The sequence below is a fragment of the Gorilla gorilla genome, chromosome 11, assembly GCF_029281585.2.
Source record: "Gorilla gorilla gorilla isolate KB3781 chromosome 11, NHGRI_mGorGor1-v2.1_pri, whole genome shotgun sequence".
NCBI lineage: Eukaryota > Metazoa > Chordata > Mammalia > Primates > Hominidae > Gorilla > Gorilla gorilla.
In genome coordinates, this window is record NC_073235.2 from 80903185 (window position 1) to 80922964 (window position 19780).

Below are 19780 nucleotides of genomic sequence, written 5' to 3' on the forward strand. Positions count from 1 at the left end.
GATGGGGACTCACTATGTTGCCCAAGCTGGTCTCAAACTTTTGGCCTCAAGGGATCCTCCCACCTTGGCCTCTGAAAGAGTTGGGATTATAGGCATGAGCCAACATGCATGGTCAAATGCTTTTTAAACTAGTAATTCACCTGTGTATGGTTATGTCAAAGAAAAATACAAGGTTGCATACGCTTAGAGAAAGTAAGGAAGTAACCCATTACATGTATGTTTGTAAATTTTACTTAGGCCATCGTTTTTTATTTTCACCTTTGAATTTCAAAGTAAATTAGAGATATGTAAATAACAGAATTATCAACATTAAAATCTTATTCACAACAATGGCTAACAAGAACAGGACGACAGTCAAGTCAGTAGCTTTTTAATAAAATGAGCAGAATCCCATCGTAACAGTTCTTTGTTACATGAATTCAAATACACAGCAGACCAATCATGTTCCCTGAAATTTAACAATCATACTTAATAAAGGCCTGTTAGTGCTGTCCCTCAAGACTCTAATTCTAAAGGGCTTCCTTTGAATTCCCTTTATAAAGCTTTGTGCAAAGAAGAGCTTAAGCACCAGTAAGAAAGACTGTTGCTAGCATTTTTATTTCATCATCAACAACAAACATGCAGTTTCTTTCTCTGATGTGCATGGCACTGTAAAATGGGTGCTACACTCTCTCGTGGTACAAAGTTTATAAATACAATATACTGATACAAAGTTGAAGCCATTAAAAAGAGCTTAATAACAACTATGAGGAGATAATTAAATCTGGAGTGTTGATGGAATCTATGAAGAGATTTAGAAACAGGACATAAACACTACGGTAAAAGTTTTACTTGGGAAGGGGCCAGAGGGGAACTTTTTATGTGCTACTGAAAGATTTTTTAAGTTGCTCCAAATTTACTTTCTTTCTGCTATTATCTTTAAATACTGCAAAGCATTGTGAGCTGCATCACTTTGTGCATTGCCACAGGAGATACCGGAGCCATGACAGACTGTGATGGGGCTGGTGGACAGTTCAGCAAGACATTGATATTGTCCATTGGCGCTCAGTTCATCTGTAATGACACATTCAAGGATGATGATTAATGTCCAATACGTATAAAGTGGATCCCTTTGTAAAAACAATACAATTCTTATTATTGTCTTTCTTTTTAAGCATCCATGGTATACTACACCACTCGCAATCTTTGTTTTGCTTGCACAAACAAAAAACCACAATGCTCAGCTGTAGCAGTTTTCAAACACATTACACTTCATAATGATCTGACAGCGTTAAAGACATACAGATATCTAGGCTGCACTCTAGCTCACTCAATCAGAAATATACGGTTGGGGGTGGCTGATTCCTACACTTAAAAAAATAATAGCTCCCAAGGCAATTCTAATATAGTTAGTTGAACACTATTTGGAAATTACTGAACCACACAGTAACTTTCTCAAAAGGGAAAGAACCATTTGCTAGAGGACTGGAGAGATTGTATTTTCCACTAGGAAGTCATTTTCAGGAGGCATTTGAACCAGGAATAACTTCGGTCAAGGCAAAACCTCCCTTGTGTCTTCTATTAAAAAAAAATGTTTAATTGATACATAATAATTTTATGTATTTATGGAGTTGTCCGTTCATGTTCCTAGGTTTTAAGTCTGTGCAGAGTCTAGTTCTTTATTTATACTGTAAATGGGTCATGGTATTTTAAAAACAATACCTGACCCAGGAAACAAACGTTCTTCCCATCAACTGATGAGCCACTCTTACTAAAGATGGCTGAAATGAGGGCAAAGAGGAAGAAATAGAAACATGTGCGGTATGATTTATTTGAAGTAGGCATAATAAAACTGTTATTTTTGATATTCTATTTAGTGGAAAATATTCAAGATACAATGGGATTATTTAATGAGTGAAGAGGCTTTCTAGTTCTAGTATCTAGGTTCTTTTCTCCTGACCCTCCAGCCTCTGCTTGAGGCTCATCCATGTTGTAGCATGTATCAGAACTTCGTTTCTTTTTACAGCTGAATAATATTTCATTGGAAGGACAGTCCACAATTTGTTTATCCACTTATTCACTGATGGATGTTTTGGGCTGTTTCTACCTTTTGGCTTTTATGAATAGTGCTGCTATGAATATACAGATACCTGTGTGTATAGGCATTTGTTTAAATACCAGTTTTTTATTTATACTCCTAGGAGTGGAGTTGCTGGGTCATATGGCAATTCATTTGAGGAACTGAGAAGCTTATTCTATGGAGGCTGAACTGTTTTATATTCCCACCAGCAACGTGTAAGGTTCCAGTTTCTCTACATCATCACCAACACTTGCTATTTTCCATTTCCTTAATGATAGCCATCCTAGTGGATTTGAAGTGGTACCTTATCGTGGTTTTGATTGCATTCTCTATTGACTAATGATATTGAGCATCTTTTCATGTATTTTTTGGTCATTTGGTCATTTTTCTTTTTTAATTTTAAAATTTTGAGACAGGCTCTCACTATGTTGCCCAGGTGGTCTCAAACTCCTGGGTTCCAGCGATGCTCATGCCTCAGTCTCCCAAAGGGGTGGGATTACAGGTGTGAGCCACTTTGCCCAGCCCATTTGTATATCTCCTTTGGAGAATATCTAGGTTCTTTTGAAGGTAGCTGCATATAAACTAGCCAAATTAACAGACTGTGGTTTTTAGACGGCTTTCCATATCTACAAGAACTATTTAGTTCTCAAAACTGGGAAGAAATGTTTCAGAGGCATCATTAATTCATAATCTAAAAATTTATCTCAGGTTTCCTTTTTTCCCCCAGATTCTGTATCCTCCATAGTCCTATTCATGACATGGGTCGTTCATCTCTGTATTCTAAACCCTCAACGAACTGTAGACACTAATAAATATTTATTGGATGAATGGTCTCTCACCAGCCACCTTTTCTTTTTTTTTTTTGAGACAGAGTCTCACTCTGTCACTCAGGCTGGAGTGCAGTGGCACGATCTCGGTTCACTGCAACCTCCGCCTCCCCGGTTCAAGCGATTCTCCCACCTGAGCCTCCCGAGTAGCGGGGATTACAGGTGCACGCCACCTTGTCTGGCTAATTTTTGTATTTTTAGTAGAGACACGGTTTCACTGTGTTGGTCAGGCTGGTCTCAAACGCCTGACCTCAGGTGATCTGCCCGACTTGGCCTCCCAAAGTGCTGGGATTACAGGTGTGAGCCACCGCACCCGGCCTCCAGCCTCTTTTCTTTTCTTTTTTTTTTTTTTTGAGACAAGTCTAACTCTGTCACCCGGCTGGAGAGCAGCGGCATGATCATGGCTCACTGCTGCCTCAACCTCAGTGGCTCAAGTCATTGTCCCCACCTCAGCCTCCCTAGTAGACTGGACTACAGGCATGTGCCACCACACCCAGCTAATTTTTCATCAGCCACCTTTTCTAACCATCTGTCTGCACTGACTTCCCAGGTTCTGCATCATTATTGGTTTACTGAGACAATGCACTTGACCCGTCCTTCAATCCCAAAGTAGCACAGAATATCAGGAGTTCTTTGAGCCCCTAAGTGCCCTACTTTCCCAGGGTCAGGGGACCCAGACAAGCAAGGTCCCCACATCTTTCTGTGGTTGGATAGGGATATAAAATTTCTCACACATGTTAAATCAAGATACTTTGGCCAGGCATGGTGGCTCACACCTGTAATCCCAGCACTTTGGGAGGCTGAGGTGTACAGATCACTTGAGGTCAGGAGTTCGAGACCAGCCTGGTCAACATGGTGAAACTCCCATCTCTACTAAAAAAAAAAAACTTTGGGAGGCCGAGGTGGGTGGATCATGAGGTCAAGAGTTTGAGACCAGCCTGGCCAACATGGTGAGACCCCGTCTCTACTAAAAATACAAAAATTAGGTGGGCGTGGTGGCACACACCAGTAGTCCCAGCTACTCAGGAGGCTGAGGCAGGAGAATTGCTTGAACCTGGGAGGCAGAGGTTACAGTGAGCTGAGATCATGCCACCGCACTCCAGCCAGGGCAACAGATCAAGACTCCGTCTTGGGGGAAAAAAAAAAAAAAATTAGCCAGGCTTGGTGGTGGATGCCTGTATTCCCAGCTTCTTGGGAGACTGAAGCAGGAGGATTGCTTGAACCCAGGAGGCAGAGGTTGCAGTGAGTTGAGATTGTGCCACTGTACTCCAGCCTGGGCAACAGAAACAATACTCTGTCTCAAAAAAAAAAAAATCAAGACACCAAACACACACAACTAATTAGCTTTATAAATTGAATTAAAAGAAAATCCATACTGACTTGCTTTCCCATCTGTCCATATTTGTCTATCAAAATGATTAAGGGCTAGAGAAAATACAGATGATGATGGCTGAGATGGGATGAAACTATAAATTGACTTGGTTCCATTTACCTCCCAGAATCAGCATACAGTGACAAGGTAGAGAGAAAAGGTTTGGGCACCACAAACTTGTACTTGTGCTAGAAATGTAGGTGCCTTTTCATTTGCGCAGCAGGGCTAGTTTAACAGCCAGGGTATCTTCTGGGACTCTTCCCCAAATCTTGCTCTACCGCTGACTAGCTATGTGATCTTGGGCAAGTTTCTCAACCTTTCTGTGCCTTTCTTCCTTCACTTATAACAGAATTTGCTTCATAGAGTTAGTCTGAGGATTCAGTAAGTAGATACGTGTAATCTTAGAACAGTGTCTGGCACATAGTAAAACTCTATCTTTGCTATTGTTGTTTTTGTTATAACTGTATAGATGTTAGCTATTATTACTATCCACAAGAATGGGACATATCAATTATATATATTACTGGCCTAGTAATTATATATACTTAGAATCCCTGATCAATAAAATAAATTGTAATAGAAACTTTTGTTCCTCAAACACATTTTTGTTCCTCAAACACATTTTTAAATAAACATGTCTTGGGAAAGCCAAAGAAAAAAAAATCATACCTATATCCAAATATGTTATATTAAAACCTTGTTCCTTGGCAATTTCACTAAGCAGCTGGATGTAATCTGTATTTGGAATACTAAGGAGGCTTCTTTTCAGTAAGTTGATCTTTTCACCAGGAGAATTCCTCAAGGAATGCCAAGTACATCCTAAAGTATGTCCTACTACATTTGTCTGAAAAACAGAGATGAAGATTTAGACTCTTGACTAGGACTGGGTTCCAACACCAGTATCAGTATAATTAAAAGTACTTATTAAGCACTCACATTTAATATGTTATAAAGCATGTTTAAATGGATAACATTTGGTTAATTTTCCAATTTAAACAAGACAACATTAAAAAGTACACATTTAACAATACTATATGTTTTTAAGAAGCACTTGCAATAATATACTGAAAGCATTTTGTATTTTGTATAGTACAAATGTTTCTCAGTCAAGTTTTCTGATGGTCACATTAAGAGGTACAAGATATCTGGGAGCACCATAAGTAAATCCACAAATAATTAAATCTGCCTAATGGAGCAATTTGCAGATTAAAATATAGAACAATTTTCATATCTTTGGTTTTTTTGTATTAAATACCAATCACTATAACTGACAGCTATAAAACAGGAAAAAAAAACTAAAAAAAACATGAAATGTGCACGTTGGGTTTGAGGAACAAGTCATTCAAATAAATGACAGGATGTCAAAAAGTTCTTATCAGACTTCTATCCCAGAACCCAACTGAGTATTTTTTTCCTTTTTCTTTCTGCTTTTTCTCTTTCCTTTATCCTCCCCTATATCCTTCCCTTTTCATCTCTGTCCTTAGAATGCCTTATATTTCCATATTAGTTTATGGTTCTCAAATTGCTTTCATATGCCATTAATAAAAACAACTACTTTCTGAAGTAAGTAGGGTTACTACTCTTAATATTGTTTTATTAATGAGCACGACAGAGGGGAGGCAATTTCCAAAAGATTTTAGAGATGGCATGATATGGAATTAAGTAATTTGTTAGATATACCAAATAAAAATTTACATTATAGAAACTTTAAAATACTGTTTTTAAATAAATTAAAGAACACTATTTACATGGTTAAAAAAATACATGCACTAAGAACAAATATATAATGAAGAGTACAGTCTCTTTTCCTTACCACCCATTCCCTGAAGACCTCTGTTCTATTTCTTAGACATACTGTTAAACATTTTTCAGTATCTTCCCATAAATGTTCTATGCATATGCAAGCACACACAATCTTTTAAAGCAAATGATAACTTACTCCTCTACATCTTGTTCATTTTTCTTTTATCAGTGCACATATATGCACTGTATTTACCTTACGGATCTCCAACTGTGAGCTTTAGGTTGTTTCTAGTTTCTTGCTTTTACTAGCAATAAACACTCTTTTGCACTTGAATGAGTTTCTCTGTAGAATTATTTCTAGAAGTGGAACTGCTAAGTCAAAGAACATATACACTTTTAATTTTGATAAATACTTCCAAACTGATTTCTGAACCAATTTATACTCCTACCAACTGTCTTGGAGGGGGCTTGTTTTCTCATACCCTCACTAATACCAGCTATTATCAAATTTGGTAGTTTTTGCCAATCTAAAAGGTGAAAATATTTTATCTTGCATGAATAAAGTTGAATATTTTTTCTTTTTTTCCCTTAATCGTTTGCATTTCTTCTACTGGGTTGTCTTTTTAACTGATGCATAAGAGCTTTTTAAATTTTCTCTTTTTTAAGAGTTAGGATCTTGCTGTGTGGCTTAACTCTCAAACTCTTGGGCTCTAGCAGTCCTCCCACCTTAGCCTCCCGAGTAGCTGGGACTACAGGCATGTGCTGCTGTGTGCAGCAGATGTGTACAAAAGAGCTTTAAAGGTAGTACTGAAAACAGTTCCTTTGTAGTTCTATGTTGAAAATAATTTCTTCCCACTTTTTTATTGTCTTGATTTTATTTACAGATTTTTTGCTGTGCAGTAGGTTTTATGTTGTCAAATTTATTAATCTTTTAACCTTCTAGGTTTTAAGTTAAAATGCTTTCCCCATGGTAAGATTTTTAAAAAGAAAAACTCTTCCATGTTTCCTAATACTTATACTGTTTCAAATTTTTATGTTCAAATCTTTGATCCATCTGAAATTCACTTTGGTGTAAGGAATAAGGAAGCATTCTAAATAGATGTCATACACATAAACAAATATATATATATAGCCCCCACCCAAATGTGGATGTAAACTGTTTCTACATCATTATTGAATAATCCATCCTCTCACCCACTGATCTGAAATCTCACTGTTGCTATATACTATGGTCCTATGTGGATTAGCATCTACACCTGGATTCTCTATTCGCTCCTCTGACTATTCCTGGCCCAGTAACTTGTCTGACAAGTTCAGTTTTACAGTATGTTTTGTTCTCTAGTAAAGCAGCACACCCTTGCTCTCCCAACTCTTCCTTTTCAGTTTCCTTGGCTATTCTTGAGGGTTTTTTTTCCAGATAAACTTCAATAAACATGTATCAAGGTCCAAAATGAACGCTGGTAGGTTTTTTTTTTTTTTGAGTTGGGGTCTCGCTCTGTCGCCTAGGCTGCAGTGCAGTGGCGTGGATCTCTGCTCACTGCAAGCTCCGCCTCCCGGGTTCATGCCATTCTCCTGACTCAGCCTCCGGAGTAGCGGGGACTACAGGTGCACGCCACCAGGCCCGGCTAATTTTTTTTTTTTTGTATTTTTAGTAGAGACGGGGTTTCACCGCGTTAGCCAGAATGTTTTCTGTCTCCTGACCTCATGATCCGCCCACCTCGGCCTCCCAAAGTGCTGGGATTACAGGCGTGAGCCACTGTGCCTGGCCAAACGCTGGTAGGTTTTGAGTGAGACCACATTACATTTAAATATATTTACAATGTTTTCTGCTCTATTCTTTAGTAGACTTTTCCTCACGTGGTCCTGCGCATTTCTTTCTAAGTTTATTTTCAGATAGCCTATCCCTGTCTACAATTTAAATTGGGATCTTCTATATTCTAGTTATTATTTGTAAATAAGAAAACTACTGATTTTTTTCTAGTATATTTTCTCAGAATAGGATTTTCTATTTTTCTATAAAATGACCAATGTTATCAAGCTTTGTAAGTTTTGTCAAAGTGATACACACATACAGCAAAAAATCAAATAGTACAGAAGTATAAAAGCAACAGCCTCTGCCTTGCCCCTTCTCCACCTTCAGGTCCCCTTCCCAGATACAATAATTTTTAGCTTTTTATTTTTAATTATTCTGGTTGTTACCTACATAACTCTGGGCAATATGGAAAAGTTATTGATTTTGTATATTAATTTCATAATCAGTTACCTTGATGAATTCTCTTATTTCTAGTAGTTTTTCTTTAGGGTTTCAAAGGGATACAATCATATCATTTGCAGTTAGTAACCATTTTATCTCCTCTTATTTCCAACTTCATACTGTTTTCTCTTGTCTAATTTGTTTTTAATTGGTGGGTACTTCTAGAACAAGGTTAAATAAAAGTGGTGTTGGTGGGCATCCTTATTTCTGATATTAATGGGAATGAGTATAATGTATAAATATATAACCATGATTTTGGTTTTTTTCCAAGTTTTTATCAGTAATGATTGCTGAGTTTTATCAAAATTTTTTTGGCATCCATTGAGAGGATTATATATTACTCTTTGACACATTAATGTGGTTAATTAAAGTAACCAACTTATTAACCCTGAAATAGTCTTACATTAGTTAAATAAACCCTACTTGTCAATGCTATATCATTATTTTAATATTGTACTGAACATTTTACAAAGGTGTTTCACCATAAGGCATATTGATCTGTAATTTTTTTTTTTCTGTTGAACTTGCTATTGTCAGGTTTTGGTGTTTGTATTATGTTGGTTTTGGAGAATAAATTTAAGTTTCCTTTATGTTATCTATACATTGCCTGAAAAGAGTTTAAATAGCATTGAAAATGATCTCTTCTTTGAAGATTTAACCAATTTCACCTGTAAATCTGTCTGTGCTTTGTAATTTTGGTGATACTGTTGACTCAAATTCCAAAAGCAGTAAATGCAGTGTTTTATATTTTTCTATTAAAAATGTAAAATCAAATTATATTACTCATTTGTATATAGTCTTTGATTTTTTTCTAAAGAATGAGCCCTTATTTTATCATAAGCTCAGTGAAGAAGTTGCTACAGTTGTACTTTTTTATTTCCCACCTAATACACTACTCTCAGATAATGTACCACGTGACACACCTATCTGTGAATATCAGAATCTGAAGTTATATATCATGCGTAGGCCAATCTCTTAAGCTCTGAATTTATTTGTTCAGCTACTCGATATATTCACTTAGCTATTCCATAAGCTATTCCATAAGCACTTCAAATTCAATATATTTAGTTCATTATCTGCTCCCCTCTTGCTATTGCCAAGTTTAAAATAGTAATTTCCTCCCTTTCCCTTGCTTCCCACATCCAATCAATTACCATGCCCCTTTACCTCAGTTTTCTAAATAACTTTAAAATCTACCCATCTCTCTCCATTTTCCCAGCCACTACCTTAGTTCAAGCTGTCATGCCTCACGTGTCTTCTATAACAGCACTCTCGCAGGTCTCTTTGATCCTAATTTCACTCACTTACCATAATGCAGCCAAGTGATTTCCTTTTAATGTATAGACTAGATCCTGTCCTTCCCAGATTAAAATTCTTTAATGACTTTGTACTACCCTTGGGATAAAGTTCACTTTCCTTATATAGGGGTCCCTTTAAGATTTAATCCCTCTTTACTTTGCTGGCCTCATTGAGACTCCCTCCCTCCAACACTATGTTCTACACACAACAAATCACTTAGGGTTCCTAGACTGCATACGATGTTTCACTCCTGGCCTTTGCACACGCTTTTTCTTCTCTCTGGAATTCTTTTCCCCCATTCTACAGGTCTTGGCTTAGACATTACTTCTTCCTGGAATCTGTCTCCAAACCGTTTTTGTTGGATGCCTTCTTCTGTGTTCCCACATCACACTCTGTAAGGACTAGCCTATAGAATTCCTTCCTTTCAGTAGTCTATAAACTCCTTAGAGGCAGGGACTGCTTATTCACTGCACCCCAGTACCCAACACAACACTTAGCACACAGTATGAGCTCACTAAATGTTTGCTGAGTGAATGAATGAACAAACAAAGGGATGGAAATGCGCTGTCACTTTGAAGGCAAAAATGGCACTACTGGCCTATCATCTTTAGATCCCGTCCTATTATTCTGAATTTGACTGTGTCTCCCAAGCTCTCTTACCTAATTGCCTCTGTGATCCTGACTCACAAACAGGAAGCAGCTAAAAATGGGGTAGGGTATAACTGAATAATGAAGAGATTTCTAAAAATCGCAACTCTAAAGTAGCTATACAATAAGAAATCAAGGAAAGTTTCCTACTGCAAGAAATGCTTAATGACATTAACATCATAGCTGTCAACATTACTCACTAAAGAAATGTGGTTCTCTGGAGAAATATTACTAAATTTGGCAAGAAATTTCTCAGCAGCATTCCTTTTGGCTTGCTTTTTTGATGCCCCCTTTCCTGAACAAAGAAAAAGAAATGGTAGATTTAGAAAAGAAATTAGTTCCACAGAGGATGATCAAACGTATGAAGTACTGTGTTTAATCAGAGAATCTCACGGTTTTTATTATATACTAGACTATGTTCTTACTGACCTGATAACTTTGTTTGTTATGCTATTTTGTTTGTATAGCTATTAATTCTTTTTTTTTTTTTTTTTTTTTGAGACGGACCCTCACTTTGTTGCCCAGGCTGGAGTGCAGTGGCACCATCTTGGCTCACTGCAACCTCCGCCTCCTGGGTTCAAGCAATTCTCCTGCTTCAGCCTCCCAAGTAGATGGGATTACAGGTGCCCACCACCACACCTGGCTGATTTTTTGTATTTAGTACAGACAGGGTTTTGCCATGTTGGCCAGGCTGGTCTCAAACTCCTTACCTCAGATGATCGGCCCGCCTCAGCCTCCCAAAGGGCTGGGATTATCAGTGTGAGCCACTGTGCCAGGCCTGTATAGTTACTAATTCTTACACTTTTGAAGGCATTTGTTTTAAGTTTTTCTTTAATAGTTATGCTTTCTGTTTTTCTATAATAATTGTATTTTCCTATGTCTAACATTACTGAACCATATTTGGTTTAATTCTGACCAATTATTCAGATTTATTAAAATACATCTGAATTATAACTCCTCTCTCTCAATGTCTATTTCCTGCTTATGATCTTCTCTAAACTGACGATTATATGAAATTCCTTTTAACAGGAATAAGAAAGGCACAGGGGATGGTGGAGTTGAAAGATACCATAAATATCTACCTCCATGCTTTTGTTTTATAGATTAAAAAACTGAGGTCCAGAGAGATTAAGTAATTTGCTTAACTTCGCGAATCAAGGACTGCATCAAGGACGGAAGCTGAGGTTCCTGCTTTTGGCCTGGTGCTTTCTGTACTGGCCACACTACCTCCCAAAGGCAAATAGTTTCTTACTACTTGAAACTATTATCTAGCTAAGGTAAAATCCCATTTTAAGCCACTTTTGAAAAAAACAAAAACATGCCAGAGAAGTTAACAGGAATTCTCACTAGTACTTTTTAAAGTGACAGTGTTTCTTATAGTTTATATCCTTTATAACATAGAAGTTGCTATAATTAAGAAAGATAATTTTCATTTTTATCTCACTGCAATTATTTGCCATGTAGTCTCTTATTAATCATATCATTTTCAAGTGTAATCTTCCTCTAGTCCTATTTTCTAGATAGAATAGCTGTTAAAATCCAAGAGATTTACTATAGCTTTTTCTCCAAATTGAGGTTTTTTAAGTCACTAATTTATCAATGAAGACTGTTTAAAGTACAGAGCCAACAGTTTGTCTATTAATAATCTATGATTTTTAAAAATATCAAATTAAGAAGACGAAGTATCTTAAGCCAAATATTTATACTTAAGTTCAACCTCAGAAAGTCAGAGACAATAAGAGTGTATCAATTTTTCTGCATAGAAATATTTGAAAACATTACGACAGAAATTTCGATAGTCATTCATCATCTGAAAATATTTCAAATGCCTTTAATTGTAAGAAATAAGTACCAGTTTCCATAAATGACTCTAGCCTGCAAATTGTAGTATATTCTCTCTTATGAGCAGGTCCTCCCTCCTGGGAAAGGGTATATTCAGGAAGTCTCCAGCCATGATGAATAGCCAATTCCTATAAAATCAAGATGAGGCTTTAATAGTAATTTTATGCAATGGCTCAATCACATAAGTGTTTTCTTAATTTTGATCCCATTTCTATGTATATGTTTGAAAAGAATAGTGATATTCTGCAACGGAAAAAAGAGGGAAGACCCTCTATTTCTCAAAGACATTCCCGCATTTTATATTTTTATACCCCAATACCAAAACTGAAGCGGTTTTGTGCTACGAATGGTGTTCTTGCATTAAACCACAGTGAGCTGGTATCAGACTTCAACTAGAAAAACAGGCTACTACCGCCCTCTTTGGCAACACCAGAGGAGACCATCTACAGGTTTCACTGCCATCAGTTCCTAAAGTCCCTCCCCTCCTAGCTATAGACTTCCAAACCCACAGCTGGCCAAGAACACGTGAGGAGTAGGGACAGCAAACAACAGACTTGCATGAAGTGGGGGACAGAAGGTGAAGAAAACGATAGAAAAGCTCACTGTGCAGGAAAAGGAGACCAAAGGACTGGCTGAATAATGGGGAGGGGAATGGCCTAACAGAGCACATGGATAATCTGCAAGAAGGATATTCTGCATATAGAAATTCAAAGCTGAATATATGTGTGTGTGTTTGTGTGTGTATAGATATAATTTTTTTTTTGGTAGAATAAGCAAATAAACAGACTCCTTTTCTTCAGTTAGGTTCACTGATTTGATTTAGGCTCTTTATAAAGTCTTCTGTCTCAACAGAAGTAGAAAGAGATTTGTCACAAGAGTAGCAAGAACTATTCTTAAAGTATAAAACACTCTACCTATGTGCACTGATGGCCTATTGATCTTAAATGAGAATTCTATAAGCCAAAGGCAAATACTGTATATGAAAGAAAACCCAGAACATAAATAGGAAAATAATTTCAAGTTAGCTTTGTTAATCTAATGATCGTAAGTTGGAAAACAAAATATATCACTATCTTGTCTTTAAAATATTAATTCCTTGTGTTAGCCCCTCTGACATTACAAACTTATTATATATTTCATCAGTAGGCAAAGAACTGTACAACTTACCTGTAATGAACCAATAGGATTAAGCTGGTTCTTTGGTTGCTTGGAAGGGTCAGGCATTAAGGGGTCAGGAACTGCAAAGCTAAATATTTTTTAAAAGTGTTATAAAACAAAATAATTTCCCCCGAATTATGAAATAAATGACAAGCATTTTCTAATTAACTCTCTATGTCTTTGCTCTTGTCATTCCTTCTACATGGAATGCCCTTTTCTCAGACCTCTTCTATGGGAATCTGATCTGTCATCCAAGATATATCTCAAATGTCACTTCCTCCAAGAAGCCTATCCTTTTACCCCAGTGGTTTATAATCTCTCCCTTCTTTGAAACATTATAACACATGGTTTAATCCTTTCTTGAAATTGTTTTACCATAAATTATATACTCTTACAAATACATATAATTTGTCCATCCTTCACCACACCTCTCCCCTGTTCAAACAGTAAGCTCCTTGAGGTAGGGCCTATGTATCACTTACCTACATAAGCTCTGTGGTGTTTTGTACATAATAGGCATGCCATAAAAATGTATTTAAAGAATACTCTGTTACAACTATACAAAAAACAGAAGAGTAACAATGATCCAGAAAATTTGGCCTGGCAATGTGAATAATACAGATTATGTGTAAATACTGTTTTTTCATCCACAGAACTATGAAGAGAGATCTGTTTGATCTATCATCTGCTCAGTGCTGGGATAATCCTCTAAGATTTACATGTATCCTGCAGAAAATAGATGGCTTAGATGAATTTGGTTTTAGCAAGTGGGGATTATGATTAGGGAAAAAGAGAACAACCTCTTCTAGGGAGTCTGGAATTACTAGTTACTTAGCAGGTCAGTACTTAAAACTGAATAAGCGGCATTTCAAGGTTACTACCACCTAGGCAACTGGAGTCATTTTTCCATGACAAATGAGGTTTAGTTATTGCCACTTCCTCAAGGTTTTTTTTTCCAACTGTGAGAATTTCAAGCTTTACATAGGCTGATGAGATATGAGTATTCACTTACAATGCTGCATGCCGAAGCTACCCAAATAATTGTGATGGAGAAGTGAGAAAGTCTCTGTATTAAGTCAGGCCACTTTAGGCCTGATTACAGCTTAGTAATTCCCATTTTATCTGTCAAGAAGCACAAATATAGTAAAGTTTGTTAGCTTTTTTTGCTGACAAAGTGCCAAGATGCAGAAAGGACACTCCATACCCCTCATTTCTACAAATGTACTTAATGGTTGAGTTCACCTTCAGGCTATACAGAAGCAGCATGGCAGAACCCAATATCTGCCATGTCATTTGGCATGTCTTTTTTTTGTTTGTTTGGAGACAGAGTCTTGCTCTGTCGCCCAGGCTGGAGTGCAATGGCGCGATTCCAGCTCACTGCAACTACTGCCTACTGGGTCCAAGGAATTCTCGTGTCTCAGCCTCCCAAGTAGCTGGGATTACAGGAGCGTGCCACCACACTCGGCTAATTTTTTGTATTTTTAGTAGAGATGAGGTTTCACCATGTTGGCCAGGCTGGTCTCGAACTCCTGACTCAAGTGATCTGCCCACCTTGGCCTCCCAAAGTGCTGGGATTACAGGTGTGAGCCACCATGCCTGGCCTTGTTTTTCTTTGAGGCAGGGTTTCACAGGCTGGAGTGCAGGGGCACAATCTTAGCTTACTGCAATCTCCGCCTCCCGGGTTCAAGCGATTTTTGTGCCTCAGCCACCCAAGTAGCTGGGATTACAGGCGCCTGCCACCATGCCTGGCTAATTTTTGTATTTTTAGTAGAGACAGGGTTTTGCCATGTTGGCCAGGCTGGTCTTGAACTCCTGGCCTCAACTGATCCACCCACCTCAGCCTCCCAAAGTGCTGGGATTACAGGCGTGAGCCACCCCGCCCAGCCTGGCATAGATCGATTATAATGCATGACCCTAGAGAATCAAGCATCATCTTGTGAAATGCAAGGCTTGTCTTGGGCAGCTCCTTATCTAGAGGGTTGCCATGTCACTGGTTAGTTCTAAACTACCCAAACGGTTTAGAATGATTTACAAAAAGAGAGGAATACTACATGAGAACCTAACTACACCCCTAATCCAAAAGCCTTTCTATGACTAGGGAACAAAAAACCCATCCCAAATTCCCTGAGTCTCTACTGTCAACTATAAGCTGATTACACAGATCATACTTCAGGCATATGTGAGTGTATGCACAAGAAGAACTTGAAAGCATGCCAAGCTCCAGAGTGCACCCAGTGGACACTACTTTAATATGTGAGATGCTCCAGGACCAATATTCTATCTAGAAACACCTAAAGTAGTAAAAAATCTTACTTTAGAAAGATATGTCAAGAATTAATATCCCACTTAACATTCTCTTCTTTTGGTATACATTATATAATAAAAGAAAACCTCTGCCTGCTTCTTCAAAATTAGAATTCCCAAAAGAGTACTTTTAGTGGATCTTTCTCCATCTCACACTTTGTTTTCTTCAATGTAGAAATAATCAAAGTCTAAATACAAAATGTTCATATTAATATTTGCAAGAAGCACTGATTTTCTACTGTTGTATCCCATTAAAAAAAAAAAAACCAGTAAAGCCTAGTTCATGAGCACCTTCATTTAATAGCTAATTGCTGGATTTGATTGGATAAAGTTTTCTTTAATGGATGATAAGTTTTCATAAGGAAATAGAATTTGAGAGGTAGGATGCTAACAACTGCTCACTTTGTTGCTTTTGTAAGCATGTTCAAATTTTTAATCATACCTCAGCCATGATATTTTTGAGCTGCTGAATACAAAGAAATTTAGCTCACCAAATACTTGCATTGGCTTTCAAAATGTTTATGGCAGCCTCTGCAGCTCTATGTTTCGCCAGCTTCTTACTTGTACCTTCACCTGAATTAAGATTTAAAAAAAGAAGTCTTTATCTCCCACAAAAATGTGCAGCTTACAAAGATGTTTTCAATACACAAAACAAAGTCACTATAGATTTTACATACACATACTAGGTAATAAAAATATGTACGTTATATACTGTACATAAAAATATGTACATGTTATATACTACATGGTTATATACTGTAATAAAATATTCACCATGTGAAAAAATTTTAAAAAATAACTTTTTAAAGTTCTATATAATTCTATGCATACCTGCATAAAAATCCTTATTTCTACATTATATATGTTTATTACATAACATGGTAATAAAGTAGACCGTGTCACACCTCTGAAGAAATGCAGCTTAGTATTTTACTCTTCCTTTATTCCTGGAGGGGAAATTCTTCTGCAGCAAGAAGTTTCTTTTAAAGGAACCATTTACAGCAGAATTGTTTGATCGCAAAATGTGCATAATTTTATTCTGACAGCCTGTCCTATAACGTATCAAACTGCTCTGCTAGGCTGAGCAGTCATGATTATGTGTTGGGTACAACAGGAAAGAGTTTTATGGAATAAGGTGACAGCTTGTTATGTATCTTCTGGACGGTCTGTATCTTCTGCATGGGTAGCTAAGTTGGGACTGGGGATAAGACTGATGTCTAATTTCAGTAAGCAATCACAATGGCAAATGATAAATTCCATCTTTTTCCTTTTAAGTTCAAACTCCCATACCCTCATGGAATAAGTTTCAAGTGTGGCCTTCAAGTGTGGCCCTCAAGTGTAAGAAGACACAGAAACCATATATTTATCTGCTAACACAGGTATTAGGGATATAGCATACAGGGTCCCTGCCCTCAAGAGCCAACAGAGTAGTGTGGGATTTTTGTCTGTTAATAGGCACCTGAAGTATGGAATGGGATATGTTACAACAAGCCTAAGTGCAGGCTTTAGCGGAGGTTGCAGTGAGCCAAGATCATGCCACTGCACTCTAGCCTGGGTGACAGAGTGAGACCCTGTCTCAAAAAAAAAAGAATGAACACTGGTTGTTATGTGACGAAAGGACATCACAAGACTAGAAGGTAAACGTGTAGCTACAAGACTGCAGCTACAATCCAAGTGAGAGATGATGGTGGCCTAGGCAGTAGCAATGGCCAGAAGAGAGAAGCAGACAGATTCAATGGATAGTTAGTGGATTATTAAACGCCAATGGATAGAGTTTAATAACAGACTGGACAAGAGGGAGAGAGACGGGAAGTAGTTAGGAAGACAAAACCTACATTTCTACTGAACTAGGTGATTGTGGAGCCTTTACATAGAAAGGGAATGCAAGAAGAATGGGTTTGAGGGAAAGGATGGATTCAGTTTGGGACAATGAGAGGCTTGAGGGGCCTCTGTGTCATCCAGGCAAAGATGCTCAGCAAGCACAGACTGATACACTATTCTGTAACTGGGCTTGGGATGTAGACAGACATTTCAGAATATTAGTCTTTAGACAGTATCAGAAGCCATGGAGGCAGATAAGCTTGCACAGGAAGCCATGGTAGTGTGAGAAGAGGGCGTAGGCAGAACGGTTGCCATAGGTTGTTAATTTGGGGTCTAAAACACATTGAGAGGGAAAAACCCTCCCTTTTCTTGAATTCTTCCTGATTATCTAGAAATAGACTAGCTAAAGTAAGTAATGCAGTGTTGACTCTATGGTTCCCATGGGGACCCTTCCGGCCAGCACCTACAATCTAACTGCCTCACACAAAAAGTTTTAAACTTTTCTTAAAGTGGCATCAATTAAAATAAAGGACTCCAAACTTCCAGGGACACAAACAAATGCTGTCTTCAGATTTTCCAGATGGTAGAACTTGAGCCTTCCTACTAAATTTTTTTCTTGGCATTCTTCCAAATTAAATTTAGCATCCAATGTTTTCTGTGTTTGCAATTAAATAGATACATAAGAAAAATAATGTCCACATTTACAAATGAGCAACTTTAGTTATCATTTGCTCAAGCTCACAGACCAAAAGAAAGCATGAACTTTAAAATTTCATTGCTTTGTGACTTCATTGCTATACGCATGTTACTTATAATCTCTCTGAACCTGTTTCTTCTTGTTTAAAAAGTGGATAATATACAAAATATCTGTTCAGTTTCAAAAACTAGAAGTTATTATGTAATATATGAGGACCTTCTCCCCTTCCTCATTTTGTTTGGATACAGAATCAAAAGTAGCACAATGGACCTAAAGTGCCAAATGAGTCCATACAGAGAGGAGAGACGCTCAGAAAATTCTGGGGTCATGCCTCCTGGCATCTGCTATAATCTATGAAACTTCACAGTACCTACTGACCCAGCTATGACTGCTCCAAGAACCTTTCCTGCTTCCCTCTAATTCTTAGAAGAACCCTAGGAGGATCCTAGGGTATGAGAAGAGCCGTGCAGGATGGATGGGTAACTTTTTAGTTTCTAAGCTTCCTTGGTATCTGGGGAAGAGAAAATTAGGAAGAGAATCAGATGCAGCTGGAAAGCCCTAACGACCTGAGATGAGAGGTCTCAGTTTCAGAGCCTGCTCCTCACAGCTGTCTGGCACAAAGAGAACTTTTCCGAACTGAAAAGCAACACCAAGTATTGACTGCCAACCCACTCGGTCATCCAGGTTAACTGTGTATACAGACCTGTGCAGGTTATGTCTCCAACGGTTACTCTGAAGGTGAAAGTGGGCACGTGTATTTGCACATCAGATCTTTCACATTCATAAACTGGGATGTTCTTGGTCTTCATGCCGTATTCGTGTAATACCTGAATCGGTGTTTTCCCTGGCTTAGCTGTTATCATCTTCCCCAAACTGCAAAAACCACAAAAAGGTGTGCTTTGCATGCCAAATTGGAGATTGAAGCAGAAGCGTAGAGGCCAGTTTGGACCGCCACCGACGGTGACGAGGGAGGCGCCGAGTCTCCGGAGGCCAGGGCCAGAGCTGGCGAGGCTGGGGCGCACCTGTCTTCCGGCCCCGCTGCGGCAGTCACCCCGCAGGGGCAGGCGGGGTGAGCGAGGTCTTTAGAGAGAGCACTTGAATGCGGGTAGGAGAGATTCTCAACAGAAGAGGGCTGGCAGCAGCGCCGCAGCCTCTCAGGACAAACCTAACGATCCCTTCCCGGGCGCGCCGACCGCGCGTCACCTCCGCCCGCCCCGCGCGCCGCCAGGGACCACGAGAGGGGCGGGGCCCGGCCGCAGACCCCAACCCTCGCCGCCGAGAGGGCGGGGCCGAGCACCCACAGCCGCGGAGGCGCGGGCGCCGGGCACGGCTTTACCCAGAATGCCTCTGGAGGGCCGGCTCCCCGCGCCCTGGCCCTGCCGCCCAACGCTCCCGGCCCTGGGGCCCTGACTGCCCGCACGCTGACCTGAAGGTCCCACTGTCCTCGCGCTCCAGCGGCGGGGCCTCGGCGCGGTGCCTGCTCTGGGACATGGCGAGAGGGGACGGCTCTGCGGTTGGAGGAAGAGCGGTGCGGAGCGACGTGCTCGCTCCCCGGGTCGCTGGTCCCCGGGAGGAGCTCCAGCGCCGCCACCTCCTCCGACTCCCCCGCCTCCTGCTTGCGTTCCTCCAGCTACGGGGCAGGCAGGGCGGGGGCGGAGCCTTGGTGCCGTAGCTCCGGCTACGCCCCCTCGCTGCTCCTCTGCGGGCCTCCGTCCCGGCCCAACTCCGCCCCTGTCCCTTCCAGGGTCCGCCCCCT

The 19780-nt window shown here is 39.3% G+C and overlaps 1 protein-coding gene and 1 long non-coding RNA gene across 4 annotated transcripts in view; one reads left to right on the forward strand and one right to left on the reverse strand.

Annotated features, from left to right (window-relative positions):
- Positions 1 to 13370, forward strand: part of LOC134756660 (uncharacterized) — a 30997-nt gene extending 17627 nt beyond the window's left edge. The window contains exons 3-5 of one of the 3 annotated variants that reach the window (XR_010129636.1): positions 2181 to 2274; positions 7654 to 7777; positions 11306 to 13370. This is a non-coding gene — a long non-coding RNA (uncharacterized lncRNA). Of the gene's footprint in view, positions 1 to 2180; positions 7778 to 11305 lie in introns of all 3 variants that reach the window. The other 2 variants (XR_010129637.1, XR_010129635.1) reach the window with 2 other exon arrangements.
- PRKRA (protein activator of interferon induced protein kinase EIF2AK2) lies at positions 355 to 19759 on the reverse strand. The gene is made up of 8 exons (XM_004032866.4): positions 19451 to 19759; positions 18728 to 18897; positions 15998 to 16079; positions 13212 to 13290; positions 12055 to 12172; positions 10403 to 10497; positions 4928 to 5102; positions 355 to 1053 (listed from the first exon to the last, which is right to left on the reverse strand). Exons 1-8 carry the CDS (start codon positions 19513 to 19515, stop codon positions 896 to 898), a joined length of 942 nt encoding a protein of 313 aa, XP_004032914.1. The 5' UTR covers positions 19516 to 19759; the 3' UTR covers positions 355 to 895.
- Positions 19760 to 19780: the final 21 nt, after the last annotated feature.

What these genes read in the sequence shown, in the direction of transcription:
- PRKRA (XM_004032866.4), bottom strand. Translation starts at nt 19,515, where the DNA reads ATGTCCCAGAGCAGGCACCGCGCCGAGGCCCCGCCGCTGGAGCGCGAG. An exon ending in ATCCTATTGGTTCATTACAG is followed by an intron (nt 12,173 to 13,211) that starts GTAAGTTGTACA and finishes TTGATTTTATAG; the next exon opens with GAATTGGCTATTCATCATGG. An exon ending in TATAACATATTTGGATATAG is followed by an intron (nt 1,054 to 4,927) that starts GTATGATTTTTT and finishes GTGTCATTACAG; the next exon opens with ATGAACTGAGCGCCAATGGA.